Here is an 18,833-nt window from a genome sequence, read left to right as displayed (position 1 = left end):
ACGGAAAGAGCAATTTGGTGCTGAGCAATTAAAAGATCCCACCCTTACTAGAGCCAGGGAAAATGTGAAGTCTATTGATGGTAAACTGGTGGAACCGGATGGCAGACTTTGTTTCCCGCATATGGCTGTGAAACATGACTTGTTGTACCAGGTGGTAAAAAGGGGAGAGGATCTGGTGGAACAACTGGTGGTTCCTAAAGTGTACCGACGCACGGTACTAGACATTGCTCATGGTCACCTTATGGGGGGGCATTTGGGAGCTGAAAAGACTACAGACAGAGTCCTTCAAAGGTTCTTTTGGCCTGGGGTCCATAAAGATGTTAAAGACTATTGTGACACCTGCCCCGAGTGCCAAATTTCGGCTCCTAGGCCACACTATCGTAGTCCCCTGGTACCTCTGCCAATCATTGAAATACCATTTGAGAGAATAGCCATGGATCTGGTGGGGCCCCTTGTAAGATCTGCTCGAGGCCACCAACATATTCTCGTAATCATGGACTACGCTACTCGTTACCCGGAAGCTATACCCTTACGTAATACGTCATCGAAGGCCATAGCTAAAGAGTTGGTGCAGGTGTTCAGTCGCGTGGGACTACCAAAAGAGATCCTAACAGATCAGGGTACCCCCTTTATGTCACGCATCATGAAGGAGTTATGTAAACTGTTCAAAGTTAAACAGCTGCGTACCTCTGTCTACCATCCACAGACTGATGGACTGGTAGAGAGATTTAATAAAACTCTAAAAGCCATGCTTAAAAAAGTGGTAGACAAAGATGGGAAAAACTGGGATTTCCTTCTCCCTTATCTCACGTTTGCCATCCGTGAGGTGCCTCAGTCCTCTACAGGCTACTCCCCATTTGAGTTGCTATATGGTCGCCACCCTAGGGGTCTGCTAGATATAGCAAAAGAAACTTGGGAAGAAGAAGCTACCCCCTATAGAAGTGTCCTAGAACATGTGGTACAAATGCAAGACCGTATATCTGCGGTGATGCCTATTGTACGAGAACATATGGCCCAGGCTCAGGGGGCACAGCAAAGGGTGTATAACCGCAGTGCCAGAGTACGTACCTTTGCACCAGGTGACCGGGTTCTGGTACTGATCCCTACAGTAGAGAGTAAGTTCCTGGCTAAGTGGCAAGGCCCCTTTGAGGTGATAGAGAAAGTAAATGAGGTAAACTATAAAATCCGTCAACCAGGTAAGAGGAAGCCTGAGCAAATATACCACGTTAATCTTATAAAACCGTGGAAAGATCGACTGTCACTTGCAGCTGACACCTCCTTCCCACCAGAGCAGCGGTGCTCTGGGAAGCCCCTGTTGCCAGAGGTAACAATTCCCGACTCCCTGGCCAAGACACAAAAGGTAGAAGTGCAGGGATTCCTCTTTAAGAATAGGGATTTTTTCTCAGAGATCCCAGGTCGCACCTCTGTCATAAAACATGACATCATTACAGAACCGGGGAAAAGGGTTAAGCTGCGGCCCTACAGAATACCAGAGGCCAGGAGAGGGCTTATCGCTGAAGAGGTGAGGAAAATGTTGGAACTTGGGGTAATTGAAGAGTCCCATAGCCAGTGGTCCAGCCCTATAGTTCTGATCCCCAAACCAGATGGCAGCTGGAGGTTTTGCAATGACTTCCGAAAGTTGAACACCATATCTAAGTTTGATGCGTACCCAATGCCCCGTGTTGATGAGCTCATTGACAGGCTCGGAAATGCCAGGTATATAACCACTCTAGACCTAACCAAGGGATACTGGCAAATTCCCCTGACAAATGAGGCCAAAGAAAAAACTGCCTTTGCCACTCCTGATGGGTTGTTTCATTATGTGGTCTTGCCGTTTGGTTTGCATGGAGCCCCTGCAACCTTCCAGAGGGCGATGGATAAGATTTTAAGACCCCACAGACAGTACGCAGCCGCATATCTGGATGACATCATCATCCAAAGTCCAGACTGGGAATCCCATCTATCTAGGGTGCAGGCGGTTATCAATTCCCTGTGTGAGGCAGGCTTCACAGCTAATCCCAAAAAATGTGCCATTGGTCTTGAAGATGCTAAGTATCTAGGTTACATCATAGGCCGAGGCCTAGTAAAGCCCCAGTTAAACAAAATCGAAGCCATACAAAGGTGGCCTCAACCGGTAAACAAGAAGCAAGTCCGTGCCTTCTTGGGGACTACAGGCTATTACCGGCGATTTATACCTAATTTTGCTTCCCTTGCAGCCCCATTAACGGACCTGACAAAAGGGAAAGACTCTGTCATGGTCAAGTGGTCACAAGAGGCTGAAAAATCATTTCAGACTTTAAAAACCCTCCTGTGCGCTCAGCCAGTGCTGATAACCCCAGATTTTAAGAAAGGGTTTGTCCTACAAAGGTGGGACTGGGGGCAGTACTGTCCCAGGTAAGGGATGGAGAGGAACACCCTGTACTGTATCTGAGCAGGAAACTTAATGACCATGAGCAAAAATATGCAATTGTGGAAAATGAGTGCCTCGCTATTAAATGGGCCCTGGAAGCACTCCGCTACTATTTGCTTGGCCGTCACTTTGAATTGGTCACGGATCATGCTCCCTTAAAATGGATGTGTGAGAATAAGGAAAAAAATAGGAGGGTAACAAGATGGTTCTTAGCCCTGCAAGAGTACCAGTTTACCGTAAAGCACAGGCCAGGGACCCAAATGGGAAATGCAGATGCCTTGTCCCGTGTACATTGTCTGATGTCCAGATGTGTTCCAGCCCCGGGTCTGAAACAGGGGGGGAGGATATGTGACAGAGTGTCTGGAGAAGTAGTGGATGGGGTCTATGTGTGCCCAAGATTTCTCACTTCTGTCATTTAAAAGCAATCAGGGAAATGTTCAGGAGAGGTCTGTGCAATTCGGGTTTGCATAAAACCTGTTCTTAGGGCCTGTGTTGCTGGAGTGGGGAGAGAAGGGTGGGCCCCACTCCATCCGGACAGTCCGGCTTTTGGGCTGTCAGGTAATTACTCCTCAGGTGTGCTAGCCTGATATAAGGCTGAGAATGCAGACACAGCTCGCTCAGTCTGGGAACAGGTTACCTGCATGGAGCCTGTGAGAGCACTTCAAGAGGTACGGACTTTGCTATTTTGTTTGGGTGCTTGGTATTAGGCCGGCACTTGGTCAGGGAGGTTTCATGCTGTATAGTTAGAGCCGGACAGGCTTAGGATTTTTGTTTGCTATGTTTTATGTTCTGTACCTCAACCTGACAATAAAACTGGCTGAGGTCAGTTAAACAAAGTTCCTGCCGTGTGGACTGTAACTTCGTCGGTGTGCCTGCTAAACTGTGCCTGTCTACCCAGGAGACGACAGCCCCGCTACCTAATCCCTTACACCAGATATGTGCCCCCTCACAGAAGTGATGTTCAGATAGGTGCCCTCTCACAGTAGCGATGCCCAGATAGGTGCCTTCTCACATTAATATGCCCAGTTGTGCCCCCTCACAGTAATATGCCCAGCTGTGTCCCCTCACAGTAGTTATGCCCAGTTATGTGCCCTCACAGTAGTTATGCCCATTTATCTGCCTCCTCAAAGTAATATGGCCAGCTGTGCCCCCTCACAGTAATATGATCAGTTGTGACCCCTTGCAGTTATATGGCCAGTTGTGCCGGCTCACAGTAATATGCCCAGCTGTGTCCCCTCACTGTAATATGCCCAGTTATGCACCCTCACAATAATATGCCTAGCTGTGCCCCCTTACTGTAATATGCCCAGCTGTGCCCTCTCACAGTAATATGCCCAGCTGTGTCCCCCTCACTGTAATATGCCCAGTTGTGCCCCTCATTGTAATAAGCCCAGTAAAGGGCCCCCCTCACAGGCAGTAAAAAAACAAACCACATACTTACCTTGTTCCCCAGAAGCAGCAACTCAAACAGCAAGACACACGGAGCTCCTATGGAAGCAGGGACAGCTGCCAGAGAGCGGGACATACCTCTCCCGCACCTACCGGGAAGCGGGACAGCCATCAAAATCCAGGACTGTGCCGCCAGATCTGAGATGGTTGGGAAGTATGCCGCTGTTCCCTCCTTCCTGGTGTGTCCTGCCACTGGGCACACAAGGCCTCTCCTCCTCTATCAGTAGGGAGCATGCATGCACTCCCTCCAGCTCTTACAAGCTGACAACCTTGGGGTACTTCAGGCACCTTCTCCTTTGGGAGGGTGCCTGAGCAATAGGTTGTCTAGCTTACTAGTTCCCTGCAAAGGTGCTATAGCTTCATTTGTCTGGATACTGCCAGGATAACGCCTTTAGGAGTAGCCCAAGTGAAATCCATTTGGTTGACACAGAGGGTCCACACTGTACAGATACATTTGACACCAATCGCTCACTTTAACTCATTAAGGACACAGCCTTATTTCACCTTAAGGACCAGCCTTTTACTTAGGCTACTTTCACACCTGCGTTTAGGTGCGGATCCGTCTGGTATCTGCACAGACGGATACACACCTATAATGCAAACGCTTAGATCCGTTCAGAACGGATCCGTTTGCATTACCATGAACATCATAATGCAAACGGATCCGTTTTGACTTGCATTGAAAGTCAATGGGGGGCGGATCCGTTTGAAAATTGAGCCATATTGTGTCAACTTCAAACGGATCCGTCCCCATTGACTTACATTGTAACTCTGGACGGATCCGTTTGCCTCCGCACGGCCAGGCGGACACCCGAACGCTGCAAGCAGCGTTCGGGTGTCCGCCTGCTGAGCGGAGCGGAGGACAAATGGTGCCAGACTGATGCATTCTGAGCGGATCCGCATCCACTCAGAATACATTAGGGCTGGACGGATCCGTTCGGGGCCGCTTGTGAGAGCCTTCAAACGGAACTCACAAGCGAACCCCTGAACGCAAGTGTGAAAGTAGCCTTATCCAGGCCATTCTGAGATTGTTTTTTTCGTCACATATTGTACTTCATGACAATGGTAAAATGAAGTAAAAAATTTTTTATAAAAAAATACAAAATTTACCCAAAATTTGGAAAAAATTGCAGATTTTCAAGTTTCAATTTCTCTATTTCTATAATGCATAGTAATACGTCGAAAAATAGTTATTACTTTACATTTCCCATATGTCTACTTCATGTTTGGATCATTTTAGAAAATACATTTTAGTTTCTGGGGATGTTACAAGGCTTAGAAGTTTAGAAGCAAATCTTGTAATTTTTCAGAAATTTTCAAAAACCCAATTTTTAGGGACCAGTTCAGGTCTGAAGTCACTTTGTGAGGCTTACATAATAGAAACCACTCAAAAATGACCCCATTCTAGAAACTACACCCCTCAAGGTATTCTAAACTGATTTTACAAACATCGTTAACCCTTTAGGTGTTGCACAAGAGTTATTGGCAAATGGGAATTAAATTTGAGAATTGAAATTTTTTGGCAAATTTTCCATTTTAATCAATTTTTTTCCAGTAACAAAGCAAGGGTTAACAGCCAAACAAAATGCTATATTTATTGCCCCAATTCTGTAGTTTGCAGAAACACCCCATATGTGGCCGTAAACTACTGTACGGGCACACAGTAGGGCGTAGAGGGAAAGGTGCGCCGTATGGTTTTTGGAAGGCAGATTTTACTGGACTGGTTTATTTACACCATGTCCCATTTGAAGCCCCCCTGATGCACCCCTGGAGTAGAAACTCCATAAAAGTGACCCCATCTAAGAAACTACACACCTCAAGGTATTCAAAACTGATTTTGCAAACTTTGTTAACCCTTTAGATGTTGCACAAGAGTTATTGGCAAATGGAGTTGATATTTAAGAATTTAAATTTTTGGGCAAATTTTCTATTTTAATCCATTTTTTTCCAGTAACAAATGAAGCGTTAACAGCCAAACAAAATGCTATATTTATTGCCCCGATTCTGTAGTTTGCAGAAAACCCCCATATGTGGCTGTAAACCTGTGTACGGGCACACAGTAGGGTGTAGAGGGAAAGGTGCGCCGTATGGTTTTTGGAAGGCAGATTTTGCTGGACTGGTTTATTTACACCATGTCCTATTTGAAGTCCCCCTGATGCACCCCTAGAGTAGAAACTCCATAAAAGTGACCCCATCTAAGAAACTACACCCCTCAAGATATTTAAAACTGATTTTACAAACTTTGTTAACCCTTTAGGTGTTGCACAAGAGTTATTGGCAAATGGAAATGAAATTTGAGAATTTAAATTTTGTGGCAAATTTTCCATTTTAATAAATTTTTTCCAGTAACAAATCAAGGCTTAACAGTCAAACAAAATGTTATATTTATTGCCCCGATTCTGTATTGGCAAATGGAGATGGAAAATTTGTCAAAAAGTTTAAATTCTCAAATTTCATTTTAATAAAATTTTTTCCAGTAACAAAGCAAGGGTTAACAGCCAAACAAAATGCAATATTTATTGCCCCGATTCTGTAGTTTTCAGGAACACACCATATGTGGCCGTAAACTACTGTACGGGCACACAGTAGGGCGTAGAGGGAAAGGTGCACCATGTGGTTTTTGGAAGGCAGATTTTGCTGGACTGGTTTATTTCCACCATGTCCCATTTGAAGCGCCGCTGATGCACCCCTGGAGTAGAAACTCCATAAAAGTGACCCCATTTTGGAAACTACGGGATAAGGTGGCAGTTTTGTTGGGACTATTTTTAGGGTACATATGATTTCTGGTTTATCTATATTACATTTTTGTGATGCAAGGTTACCAGAAATAGAAATTCTGAAATTTCATCTCTATTTGCCAATAACTCTTGTGGAACACCTAAAGGGTTAACGACGTTTGTAAAATCAGTTTGGATATCTTGAGGTGTGTAGTTTCTTAGATGTGGTCGCTTTTATGCAGTTTTTACTCTAAGGGTGCATCAGGGGGGCTTCAAATGGGACATGGTGCCCAAAAAAAAGAGCCATCAAAATCTGCCTTACAGAGTTTCTTTCCTTCTTCGCCCTGCCGTTTGGTCATACAGCAGTTTACGACCACATATAGGGTGTTTCTGTAAACTGCAGTATGAGGGTAATAAATATTAAGTTTTGTTTGGCTGTTAACCCTTACTATGTTATTGGGGGAAAAACTGATTAAAATTGAAACAGTTTTTCTATTTACCGTGTTGATCTGAGGTGTTAGGAGGGGTATTTTTATATAGCAGATTCTTACGGACGTGGCAATACCTAATATGTCTACTTTTTAAAATGTATTTAGGTTTTACACTATATTATCTTTTTATAAACAAAAAAAAAACATTTTAGTATCTCCATAGTCTAAGAGTAATTTTTTATTTAGTTTTTAGCCGATTATCTTAGGTAGGGGTTAATTTTTTGCGGGATGAGAGGACGGTTTTATTGGCACTTTTTTGGGGGTCATATGACTTTTTGATCGCTTGCTATTCCAATTTTAGTGATGTAAGGTGACAAAAAAAATCTCTCCTCGGGCTCCCGGACTGAAAAGGAGGAGGAGAGGAGCGCTGCTCTAATTTGAACCTCCCGCCCCTGCAGTGAACCAATCGGAGGCAATCCTGAGAGGTGATGTCACCGTCACCTCTCAGGATTGCAGGATGGTTATTGGTGGTGTATTATCACACCACCGATCACCACCCTGTTCCGGGTTATCGGGGCCTCAGAGACCCGGATAACCCGGAAACGCAGCAAACCGCAGGTCTGAATTGACCTGCGGTTTGCTGTGATCGCCTACATGGGGGGGGGGGGGGGACAGGAAATACACAGGGCGTACAGGTACCAGGACATCAGGGCGTACACCTGTCTGTAACAAGTTAAGCTGACTTTTGTTTGCCCAGCACTACAGTAACAGTGCAACTGCTTCTTAAAAGGAATGTGTCATCAGAAAATGGCCTCTTTTACAGAATTATGATTGTGTTATATTTAATTATCCATGTCAATATCTATATTTAAACAAAAAACATAAAATCCTGCACTTTTCACCCTGGCCACTAGGCTTAACAATAGGCACAACTTCTCTGTCTGTACAGATCACGTTACTGCAGTTACCTGCTAGTCTGTCATTCTAATCCTGCCTGCAATGATGTGTATAGATAACATAGGAACCACTATTCACAATAGGTGACTGAAAGCTTATCTATCCTTTCCTTGTACAATGACCTCTGCATAAGTCACAGAGCATGTCTAGAAAACTCTCCCATAGAAGTCGATGAGGTCCCCTCCAGACTATTGTGATATAATAAATAAACCTATAATGAGAAAATAAAAACAGATTAGGGTATGTGTCCCTATCTAGTTTTAACTTAAATGTAAATCCCCCCCCCCCCCCTTCAAGCCCCAATGTGACAGTGAGCAGAGCAGGCCTCTTCTCCCCTCAGGACTCTTGTACAGCTGCATAGTTTGCCCAGGTGGCATTTCTGCCCTTGTATTAAGGGATTAGAGTGCTCATGGGAGTTGTCATCCAGCGTCTCATAGACCGTATGTCAATAAGTAGTATCTGACTGTTTCTGCTCAGCAGAGAGAGCACACGGTGCCATGAGAAAATGATAACTGTGTTATACTCTTACATCCACCTCTGTTAGCTAGAAGCAAAAAACAAAACAAAACCCCAAAACGACATACAGTACCAGTCAGAAGTTTGGACACACCTTTTCATTCCAGGTTTGTTTTCTACATTGAAAATTCACATTGAAGACATCAAAATGATGGAGGAACACATATGGAATTAAGTAGTAAGAAAAAAAAATGTGTTTAACTAGGATATGTTTTATATTTTTGATTCTTTAAAGTAGCCTTCTTTTTGTTTGACAGCTTTGCACACTCTGGGCATTCTTTCAGTCAGCTTCAGGATGTAGTCTTCTGGAGTAGTTTTGCAACCATCTCGAAAGAGTTCCCAGAGGTGCTGAGAACTTGTTTGCTCCATCTCATTTGGGTTAATGTTGAGTTATTGTGAAGGCCATGTCATCTGGTGCAGCACAGTCACTCCATCACTCTCCTTCTTGGTCAAATAGCCATTACATAACCTATGTTTGGAGTCATTGTTTTGTTGAAAAGCAAATGTTGGTCCCACTGAATGCAAACCAGATGGGATGACGCTGCAGAGCGCTGTGGTAGCCATGCCGGTCTATTGTGCCTTGAATTTTTTTACAAAATCACCCCCACACCATCATATATCCTCCGACATGCTTCACAGTGGCAACCACAAATGTATATGTATAAGTTGAAATGTCCCCCCATGCCAAATTCTCAACCCAACCCATTCCCTCCAGGCCTACAGTTAAAAGGGTTGTCCTTTTTTTTTTTACTACTAATGATCTGTCCTCAGGATAGGCCATCAATATCAGATTTGTGAGGGTCCACTCATGCCGATCAGCTGTTTGAAGAGAAGGCAGCGCTCATATGAGAGCTGCTTTTTTTTCTCTGTTTACCTGCTCCGCGCAGCAATTGCAGTGGAGCAGGTAAACAGAGCAGAGAAGGCAGTGCTCGTACGGAAAAAAAAGCAAGGCAAGGGTGGCAACCTCTTTAAAGACATATCTGGAAAAGATTGCATACAGTGCTACAGAGTATAGGGTAATACAGCCCCACATACCTCTTACATCCAGTGGTGTCTCCTCTGATGTAGATATTCTCTTTCCTCATCTTCTCCTTTCAGATCAGACCACCATGATGGTTTATTTCAGCCATCTCTTCTTTCTGCAGAGTTTAACAAACAGACATCTTAGTTTCCTACTTTTTTCATCAGTCTCCGACCATCTGAACACCCCACCCTGCCACCTTCTATACTGTGTCTGCTGTGCTACCCCCACAATAGTATATTGCAGAAACAGTCCCCCTGAAAATACTGGCACCACAATCTGAGACCAGACCCCATTAGACCTCTCAGACCCCCCATGTATCAGACCTCAGACCAGACCCCATGAGACCTCCATGTCAGACCCCCCCCAATATCAGACCTTAGATCAGACACCCATTAGACCTTCAGACCCCCCATATCAGACCTCAGACCAGACCCCATTTAGACCACTCAGACCCCCATTGGAACTCCATGTCAGGACCCCCCCAATATCATACCTCAGATAAGACCCCCATTAGACCTCCAGATAAAATAAATTAACTAACCTCTCTCGCTCCGCCACCACTCTCCAGTTTCGCCAAGGCTCTCTTCTCGGGGCCTGTGCTGCACAGTCCACTGACTGCTCGCAGTGTCAGGTCATAGTGCACTCTGTACGTCCTGACGCTGTAGGCAGCCAGGACACAGCAGCAAGGGCCCCAAGAAGAGCAAGCAGGGAGAGTTGAGTACAGCACTCAGAGCGCTTTATTTCCCCACCTCCTGCATATTACTGAGCGCTCCCATAAATACAGCGCCACTGGCAAGGGGGCCCTGTGAGCCCCCTGGCTTAGGGGCCCGGTGGCAACTGCGACCGCTGTGAAATCTATAGCTATGGCAGTGCTGGTACTTGATCTCTGTAAAGCATTTATGTAGGCTGTAATCTGAGGTGCTGTTAACTTGTAGTTTTGGAGGCTGGTAACTCTAATGAACTTATCCTCTGCAGCAGAGGTTTTCCTGTCCTCAAGAGAGACAGTTTCTGGATTGACTGACTTTGTGTCTTATAATAATGAACCATCAACATAGTTGAGTGGTTCTTGCCATAATGGTGATCAGTAGTAGAATAAGGCTAAACACTTTATGGAACTGTGTATCAGTCCTATCTCTGAACAACACAACTGAAAGTCTCAACCACATTATGAATGTGGTTTGCGGTGATCATCTGTGTGGCCACGGATGTCCTATACTTCACTGGGAAATGTGAATCACAGACCCATTGAAGTCATTGAGTCTGCACTGCGGATAAACAGTTTGCAGACCGTAAAACACTTACAATTATGGGAATGCCCTCTAACTGTTGACAAGGGATACCTGTTAATTGAAAAAAGGGCTATTTGACCAAGAAGAATAGTGATGCATCAGATGACATGATCTCCACAATCACCCAACCTTAATAGTTTGGAATGAATTAGAGCCCAACATGAAGGAAAAGCAGCAGACCTGCACCTAGGGACTCCTTGAAGACTGTTAGAAAACCAGTCCAGGTGACTACGTCATGACTTTGATTTAGAGAATGCCAAGAATTTGCAAAGCTGTCATCAAAGCAAACCGAGCTAACTTTGAATAATCAAAAATATAAAGATGTCCTGGTTTGTCTAACACTTTTTTGCTTACTAATTCCATATGTGTGCCTTCATGGATTTCATGTCTTCAACATAAATATACACTGTAGAAAATAAAAAAAAAGCAAGAAAAACTGGGGAATGAAAAGTGTGAACAAATTTTTTACTAAACTGTATCTATCAGTAGCTTTATGACAGAAGAGGGTGCATGTAAAATTGAGTAAAAGTAGAAAGAGGAATTACAAGGTCTACTATGGAGAAGGTGCTGCTAAAGAAAGCAAAGGGGAGCAGGAAATTAAGCCTTGATGGTAATTCTGGCAAGAATGGTTAATAAAGGCATTTCTGTTATTACTGGTGGAGGGAGGGCTCTGCTATGGCTACTGGGCAGGAGAAAAACACTACTGTAACTACTGGTGAAGGTGGGGTGAAGATCCTGCCTTATAGGAGAGAGTGAGGTCTGGTGTGACTACTAAGGGGGGTGGGTGGCATTTTTTGACTGTAGTGGTGGTACTGGTATGACTATTGGAAGGAAAGTAGGCACTGCGGTGGCTATTTTTTAGAAAAATCAAGGACAGCTGTGACTACTAGAAAAATGAGGAGTCACTAATGTGACTGACTACTGGATGAAGGCACAACTGTAAAAACTGGAAGAAGGAAGTACTGGTATGACTACTTTGGAAAGGCACTGTTGTGACTACTGGGGGCACAGAGCTACAGGGATTGCAGTGTACTAGATTGTTCAATGAGTGATTCATTTAGGGATTTAGGGTATGTTTCCACGTTCCTTGTGCATGTCCAAAACCACTGCAAAATGCAGTGTGTGGGGTGTTCAAATACCTTGTTAGCTGGCTACACGATTTTTCCGGCAAAGCCATTAACAATAAACGGCAAATGGTTTAATGGCACAAACTGCAGTATTTTTAGTAAAGTTGTGTGCCCAACCAGTTTTCTGAAAGCCCTGCCTATCACATGTGAGTGTTTTGTCAGCCGCAATTTAAAGTCAAGGAGTTTTTCTGTCTTTTTTAATCGTACTATTTCACTGCGTTAGATTAGGAGTGTAAGTTGTTGTGATGGCAATGCTCATAAAACTGATCCTGACTGAAAGATCAGCACAAATCACTAACTATTACCACTTGTCAGGTGCTGTGGATTCCCTTACAACAGACCCTGCTGTCTTATTAATCGTGGTGGGAATGCTTATGTTCATCATAACTTTCTTTGGATGCATGGGAGCCCTGAGAGATGTGCACCTACTGCTTAAAATCGTAAGTAGAAGCTGTAGACATAGACCAAAACCAATGTATGTTTGGTTATGTGGTTCATTTATGTGGCTACTGCCAGGATCGTAGCTATATGGGAAGCGGCTGCCTTGGGGTCCACTCAGGAGGAGGACTAAAAGATCTTATTGTCAGAGCCCCATCAGCGGTATTATAAAATGAAACCATATTCAGAGACTGTATGAAACGGACGGAGGAGTTGCTGGGCCTTGCCTGAGAGAGTGATCTTGACTAGCCACAGCGGTGAGGTTTGCAAACAAATCGCTGCGGGGGCCCCAGAATGTTAATATCTCTTTAAAACAGGAGCCTATGGACAATGTTTTCAACTGGATGCCATATAGCTGCATAAGTTGGGGATTTTCAATTAAAAAATTTACTTGGTGTTTACCCCAATTAAATAAATGAAATAATTGGATATATTTTAAACTTTTAAATAGTTTTTTCAGGGTCCTGATATTGATGACCTATCCTCAAGATAGATCCTCAGTATCCGATCAGTGGGGGTCTGACACCCAATCAGCTGTGTCCTGTGGTCTCTGACACGGGAAATAGTCTTTCAACTATGCACAGCCATGCTGGGTTACTGCAGTTCAGCTCCTATTCAAGTGTTCCATTCAAGGTGTTAAATCAATGGGGTAATTGCCTATGCAATTTCTACAGGTGAAACACTTTGATTAAACATGCTTCACCTGTAAAAGAAAAACACAATTGTGGTAAAAACGCATGCGTTTTTTATGTTTTTAAAAACAATGTGTAAATCCGACCACAGGATTTGTGTGGAAACGCTTTTTTACCATTGAACTTGTAGATGCTTTAGTTTAAAGGACATAAGTCTCATGTAAGGGCTCATGCACACGAATGTATTTAATTTCCGTGTCCATTTTGTATTTTCTTTGCGGACCGTATGCTGAGCCATTAATTTAAACGGGTCTGCAAAAAAACGGAAGTCACTCTGTGTGCATTCCATTTCCGTATATGTCTGTTCCGCAAAAGAATAGAACATGTCCTATTATTGTCCAGGATAGCATGGTTCTATTAGGGGCCAGCTGTTGCGTTCCACAAAATACGGAATGCACACGGGCGGCTTCCATTTTTTGCGGATCCGCGGTTTGTGAACCGCAAAAAACGGAACGGTCGTGTGCATGAGGCCTTAAACTCAGGCCTACAAGTTCAATGGTGAAAAAGCATTTCCACACAAATCCTGTGGCCAGATTTACACATTGTTTTTAAAAACATCAGTATTTTTTGTGGATCCGTGTTTTGAAAATACATATGGTCGTGTGCATGAGCCCTAAGAAGTACTTGAACTGTGAATGTCCTGTTATGCGTCATTCTCATCGGCATGTTTGTAGGCACATTGTTTTACATTTGTCTGAAATAATTGTCCCTGAAATGACGCTGATTCGTGTATTTCCTTTTTTCAGTTTGCGGGCATGCTCATTGTAGTCTTGGTTCTTCAGCTTGTGGCAGCTGTTCTAGGCTTTATGTTCTCAGGAATGGTGAGTACGGACTCTAGTTTTCTATTCATTTATGGCTGGGTGACAGTGGGAGGCTTTTTAACACTTTTATCTTCCAGGTTTTGGATAAAGCCAATTCTGTAATGGCAAGGGCAATTATTTATTACCGAGAAGATATAGATTTGCAAAACGTCATTGATTACATTCAGAAAAAGGTAACATTGATCTTCACATTTAAGTGTATTTCCCCTAAAATAAAATCCCCCAGTAAATTGAAGCCATTGGCACACATTATTATGCAGTTTACATGGTAATACATGTGGGCTGATGGGTTAGGCAATGTGTTCTATATAACTAGAACAATAAACAAATTTTCAGACTCCAGCACTCACTTTTTCTTGAAGTATCAAGTTCTCCGGCTTTATTTATAAAAAAGTGCACAGGTATTACAAGGTTCAATTCTCCTAGGTGTAGGCTGTTGACGCGTTTCGAAAGTTCTTATTCGTAACAGTAGTGTGCATGTGGTGTGCTCAGGTATATATATAGGAGGGTCAGATGCGCACAAACCAAAAATTAGTAGAACCTCCCACCAGTGTTAGAAAAAGTGTGGGGGGAGAGGGATTGGCATTTGATAATGTTGGTTCCGCCTCTATGCGCAACACCTGACGCCCATAGATATCACCTGAGACACCAAGTTCAAATCACTTTGTTATTCTGCCTGCACAAATTTATACAAACGTGTTTTAAAACAAGCATGTTCCAATATAAAATCATTGGCTTTTTCTAACATAATAATACTATTCTTATCATGTAGCATGCAGATAAAAAAACTTGAAACTAAAATAAAATACATAGCAGTATGAAAGAAAAACCCTGCTTGTAAGTTGCTTTTTGGATAGGTATTCATTCACATTGCTATTGCGTTATTCATATCTTTCACAAGAAAACCACTGGCATTGTATAGAGACATGTATTGTACTATTGCAGAACACATATATGAATAGAAATATGTTATATAAGGTATATGGACCTCTTGGATAAAGGAAAACCCAAGGATACAGTTATACATAGCAGTATGAAAGGAAAACCCTGCTTGTAAGCCGCTTTTTATTTTTTAGATAGGTATCCATTCACACTGCTATTGCGTTACTCATATCTTTCATAAGAAAAACCACTGGCATTATATAGAGACATGTATTGTACTATTGCAGAGCACAGATATAAGTAGAAATATGTTATATATTGTATATAAGGTATATGAGCCTCTTGGATAGAAGAAGACCCACAGATACAATTTTAAGGGGGTTAGCAAGTTAGTCAATAGAAGTGCATGATTTCTTTTCGCATATTTAAGCCCTTGGGATATCTTGTTTCTAATTTGAAAATCCAATATGCTTCTCTTAGATTAACTTGATGTTTTATGTCTCCTCCCCTTATGTGGGTTTTGACTTGCTCTATAGCATAGGTTTTCAAATATTTGGGGCTGCGGTTATGTTTTTCTATAAAATGTCTGGCCACATTGGAAATATTAACATATGAGGGATTATCTATATAGTTTAAGTGTTCTAATATTCGAGTTTTGAATTTTCTTATTGTACATCCTATGTACATTTTATCACATTGTTCGCACCTAATTACATAGATTACTCCCTTTGAATTGCAGTTAATATAAGATTTTATATTATAAGTCTGTGTATGACTTGAATTATAAAAAGTTTTTGTATTTTGTGCATAATTGCAGGTGCGGCACCGCTGACTGCCGCAGCGTGTGAACCCCTTATATGTAAGCCAAGTGCCTGTAAGTGGACAGGTCTCCTTTGTAAACATAGAGGGCGACAAAACATTTCCTATACTTTGAGGTTTTTTTGATACTATCCTGCATCCTTCTTTTAACACTATATTAAGTATATTATCCTCATAAAGTACAGGGAGATATTTATTTTTTTGATATTTTGGATTATATTATATTGTCGGCTATACGTCAGTACCAACGTAGGTTTTGAATTTTTCTTTTGATCTTCCTTTGCACTTATTTTTTTATTTTTATTAGTGCTTTCTTGTTCAAATGGTTGTTGTAGTTCATTACGTATTTCTTGATTTTTGGGAGTATTAGTATTTTTATTGTATTTTTTAGTTTTATTTTTAAATACTAAAAATTCCCTGGATTTTTCCCTTGCAATTTGGAAGCCTCTAAAAATCATCCAGTCAGGGTATTTTCTTTCTAGAAGTCGTTGTTGTATGATAAAACATTCTTTTTTAACCCCTTAAGGACACAGCCCTATTTCACCTTAAGGACCAGGCCATTTTTTGCAAATCTGACCACTGTCACTTTAAGTGCTGATAACTTTAAAACGCTTTGACTTACCCAGGCCGTTCTGAGATTGTTTTTTCGTCGCATATTGTACTTCATGACACTGCTAAAATTGGGTCAAAGTTTCAGTTTCTCTACTTCTGTAATACATAGTAATACCCCCAAAAATTGTGATGACTTTACATTCCCCATATGTCTACTTCATGTTTGTAGCATTTTGGGAATGATATTTTATTTTTTGGGGATGTTACAAGGCTTAGAAGTTTAGAAGCAAATTTTGAAATTTTCGGAAATCTTCAAAATCCCACTTTTTATGGACCAGTTCAGGTTTGAAGTCACTTTGTGAGGCTTACATAATAGAAACCACCCAAAAATGACCCCATTCTAGAAACTACACCCCTCAAGGTATTCAAAACTGTTTTTACAAACTTTGTTAACCCTTTAGGTCTTCCACAACACTTCATGGCAAATGGACATACATTTTTAGAATTTAGATTTTTTGGAAAATTTTCCAATATAATCAATTTTTTCCTGGAAAAAAACAAGGGTTAACTGCCAAACAAAACTCAAAATGGGTTGCCCTGATTCTGTAGTTTGCAGAAACACCCCATATGTGGTCGTAAACTACTGTTTGGCCGAACGGGAGGACATAGAAGGAGGGGAACACCATATGGGTTTTGGAAGGCAGATTTGGCAGGACTGGTTTTGTTTATACCATGTCCCATTTGAAGCCCCCTGTTGCACCCCTAGAATAGAAATTTCAAAAAAGTGACTCCATCTAAGAAAGTACACCCCTCAAGGTATTCAAAACTGGGTTTACAAACTTTGTTAACCCTTTAGGTGTTCCACAAGAGTTATTGGCAGATGGAGAAACAATTTAGAAATTTCTATTTTTTGGAAAATTTTCCAATATAATCAATTTTTTCCAGGAGTAAAACAAGGGTTAACTGCCAAACAAAACTCAAAATGGGTTGCCCTGATTCTGTAGTTTGCAAAAACACCCCATATGTGGTCGTAAACTACTGTTTGGCCGAACGGGAGGACATAGAAGGAGGGGAACACCATATGGGTTTTGGAAGGCAGATTTTGCAGGACTGGTTTTGTTTATACCATGTCCAATTTGAAGCCCCCTGTTGTACCCCTAGAATAAAAATTTCAAAAAAGTGACTCCATCTAAGAAAGTACACCCCTCAAGGTATTCAAAACTGGGTTTACAAACTTTGTTAACCCTTTAGGTGTTCCACAAGAGTTAATGGCAGATGGAGAAACAATTTAGAAATTTCTATTTTTTGGAAAATTTTCCATTTTAACCCATTTTTTCCAGCAATAAAGTAAGGGTTAACAGCCAAACAAAACTCAATATGGGTTGCCCTGATTCTGTAGTTTGCAAAAACACCCCATATGTGGTCGTAAACTACTGTTTGGCCAAACGGGAGCACGTAGAAAGAGGGGAACGCCATATGGGTTTTGGAAGGCAGATTTTGCAGGACTGGTTTTGTTTATACCATGTCCCATTTGAAGCCCCCTGTTGCACCCCTAGAATAGAAATTTCAAAAAAGTGACTCCATCTAAGAAAGTACACCCCTCAAGGTATTCAAAACTGGGTTTACAAACTTTGTTAACCCTTTAGGTGTTCCACAAGAGTTAATGGCAGATGGAGAAACAATTTAGAAATTTCTATTTTTTTGGAAAATTTTCCATTTTAACCCTTACTTTATTACTGAAAAAAATGGGTTAACAGCCAAACAAAACTCAAAATGGGTTGCCCTGATTCTGTAGTTTGCAGAAACACCCCAAATGTGGTCGTAAACTACTATTTGGCTAAACGGCAGGACATAGAAGAAGGGGAACGCCATACGGTTTTTGGAAGGCAGATTTTGCTGGACTGGTTTATTTACACCATGTACCCTTTCAAGCCCCCTGATGCACCCCTAGAGTAGAAACTCCATAAAAGTGACCCCATCTAGGAAACTACGGGATAAGGTGGTTGTTGATTTGGTAGAAAGAGGGGAACGCCATATGGGTTTTGGAAGGCAGATTTTGCAGGACTGGTTTTGTTTATACCATGTCCCATTTGAAGCCCCCTGTTGCACCCCTAGAATAGAAATTTCAAAAAAGTGACTCCATCTAAGAAAGTACACCCCTCAAGGTATTCAAAACTGGGTTTACAAACTTTGTTAACCCTTTAGGTGTTCCACAAGAGTTAATGGCAGATGGAGAAACAATTTAGAAATTTCTATTTTTTGGAAAATTTTCCATTTTAACCCTTACTTTATTACTGAAAAAAATGGGTTAACAGCCAAACAAAACTCAAAATGGGTTGCCCTGATTCTGTAGTTTGCAGAAACACCCCAAATGTGGTCGTAAACTACTATTTGGCTAAACGGCAGGACATAGAAGAAGGGGAACGCCATACGGTTTTTGGAAGGCAGATTTTGCTGGACTGGTTTATTTACACCATGTACCCTTTCAAGCCCCCTGATGCACCCCTAGAGTAGAAACTCCATAAAAGTGACCCCATCTAGGAAACTACGGGATAAGGTGGTTGTTGATTTGGTACTATTTTAGGGGTAAATATGATTTTTGGTTGCTCTATATTACACTTTTTTGAGGCAAGGTAACAAAAAAATTAAATTCTAAAATTTTTCTACATTTGCTATTTAGTTTTGTGGAACACCTAAAGGGTTAACAAA

The 18,833-nt window shown here is 42.0% G+C and overlaps 1 protein-coding gene across 2 annotated transcripts in view; it reads left to right on the top strand.

Annotated features, from left to right (window-relative positions):
* The window catches only part of LOC122931325 (tetraspanin-33-like), a 53,250-nt gene that overhangs the window by 16,256 nt on the left and 18,161 nt on the right, over nt 1–18,833 (top strand). The window contains exons 3-5 of one of the 2 annotated variants that reach the window (XM_044285393.1): nt 12,236–12,360; nt 13,797–13,871; nt 13,949–14,044. In XM_044285393.1, coding sequence (XP_044141328.1) covers nt 12,236–12,360; nt 13,797–13,871; nt 13,949–14,044 — 296 coding nt within the window. The remainder of the gene's footprint in view (nt 1–12,235; nt 12,361–13,796; nt 13,872–13,948; nt 14,045–18,833) is intronic. The other variant, XM_044285398.1, reaches the window with a different exon arrangement.

The sequence above is a fragment of the Bufo gargarizans genome, chromosome 1, assembly GCF_014858855.1.
Source record: "Bufo gargarizans isolate SCDJY-AF-19 chromosome 1, ASM1485885v1, whole genome shotgun sequence".
Lineage (NCBI taxonomy): Eukaryota > Metazoa > Chordata > Amphibia > Anura > Bufonidae > Bufo > Bufo gargarizans.
The sequence above is the reverse complement of the archived record's forward strand: the minus strand, read 5'-3'. Positions and strand labels throughout refer to the sequence as shown.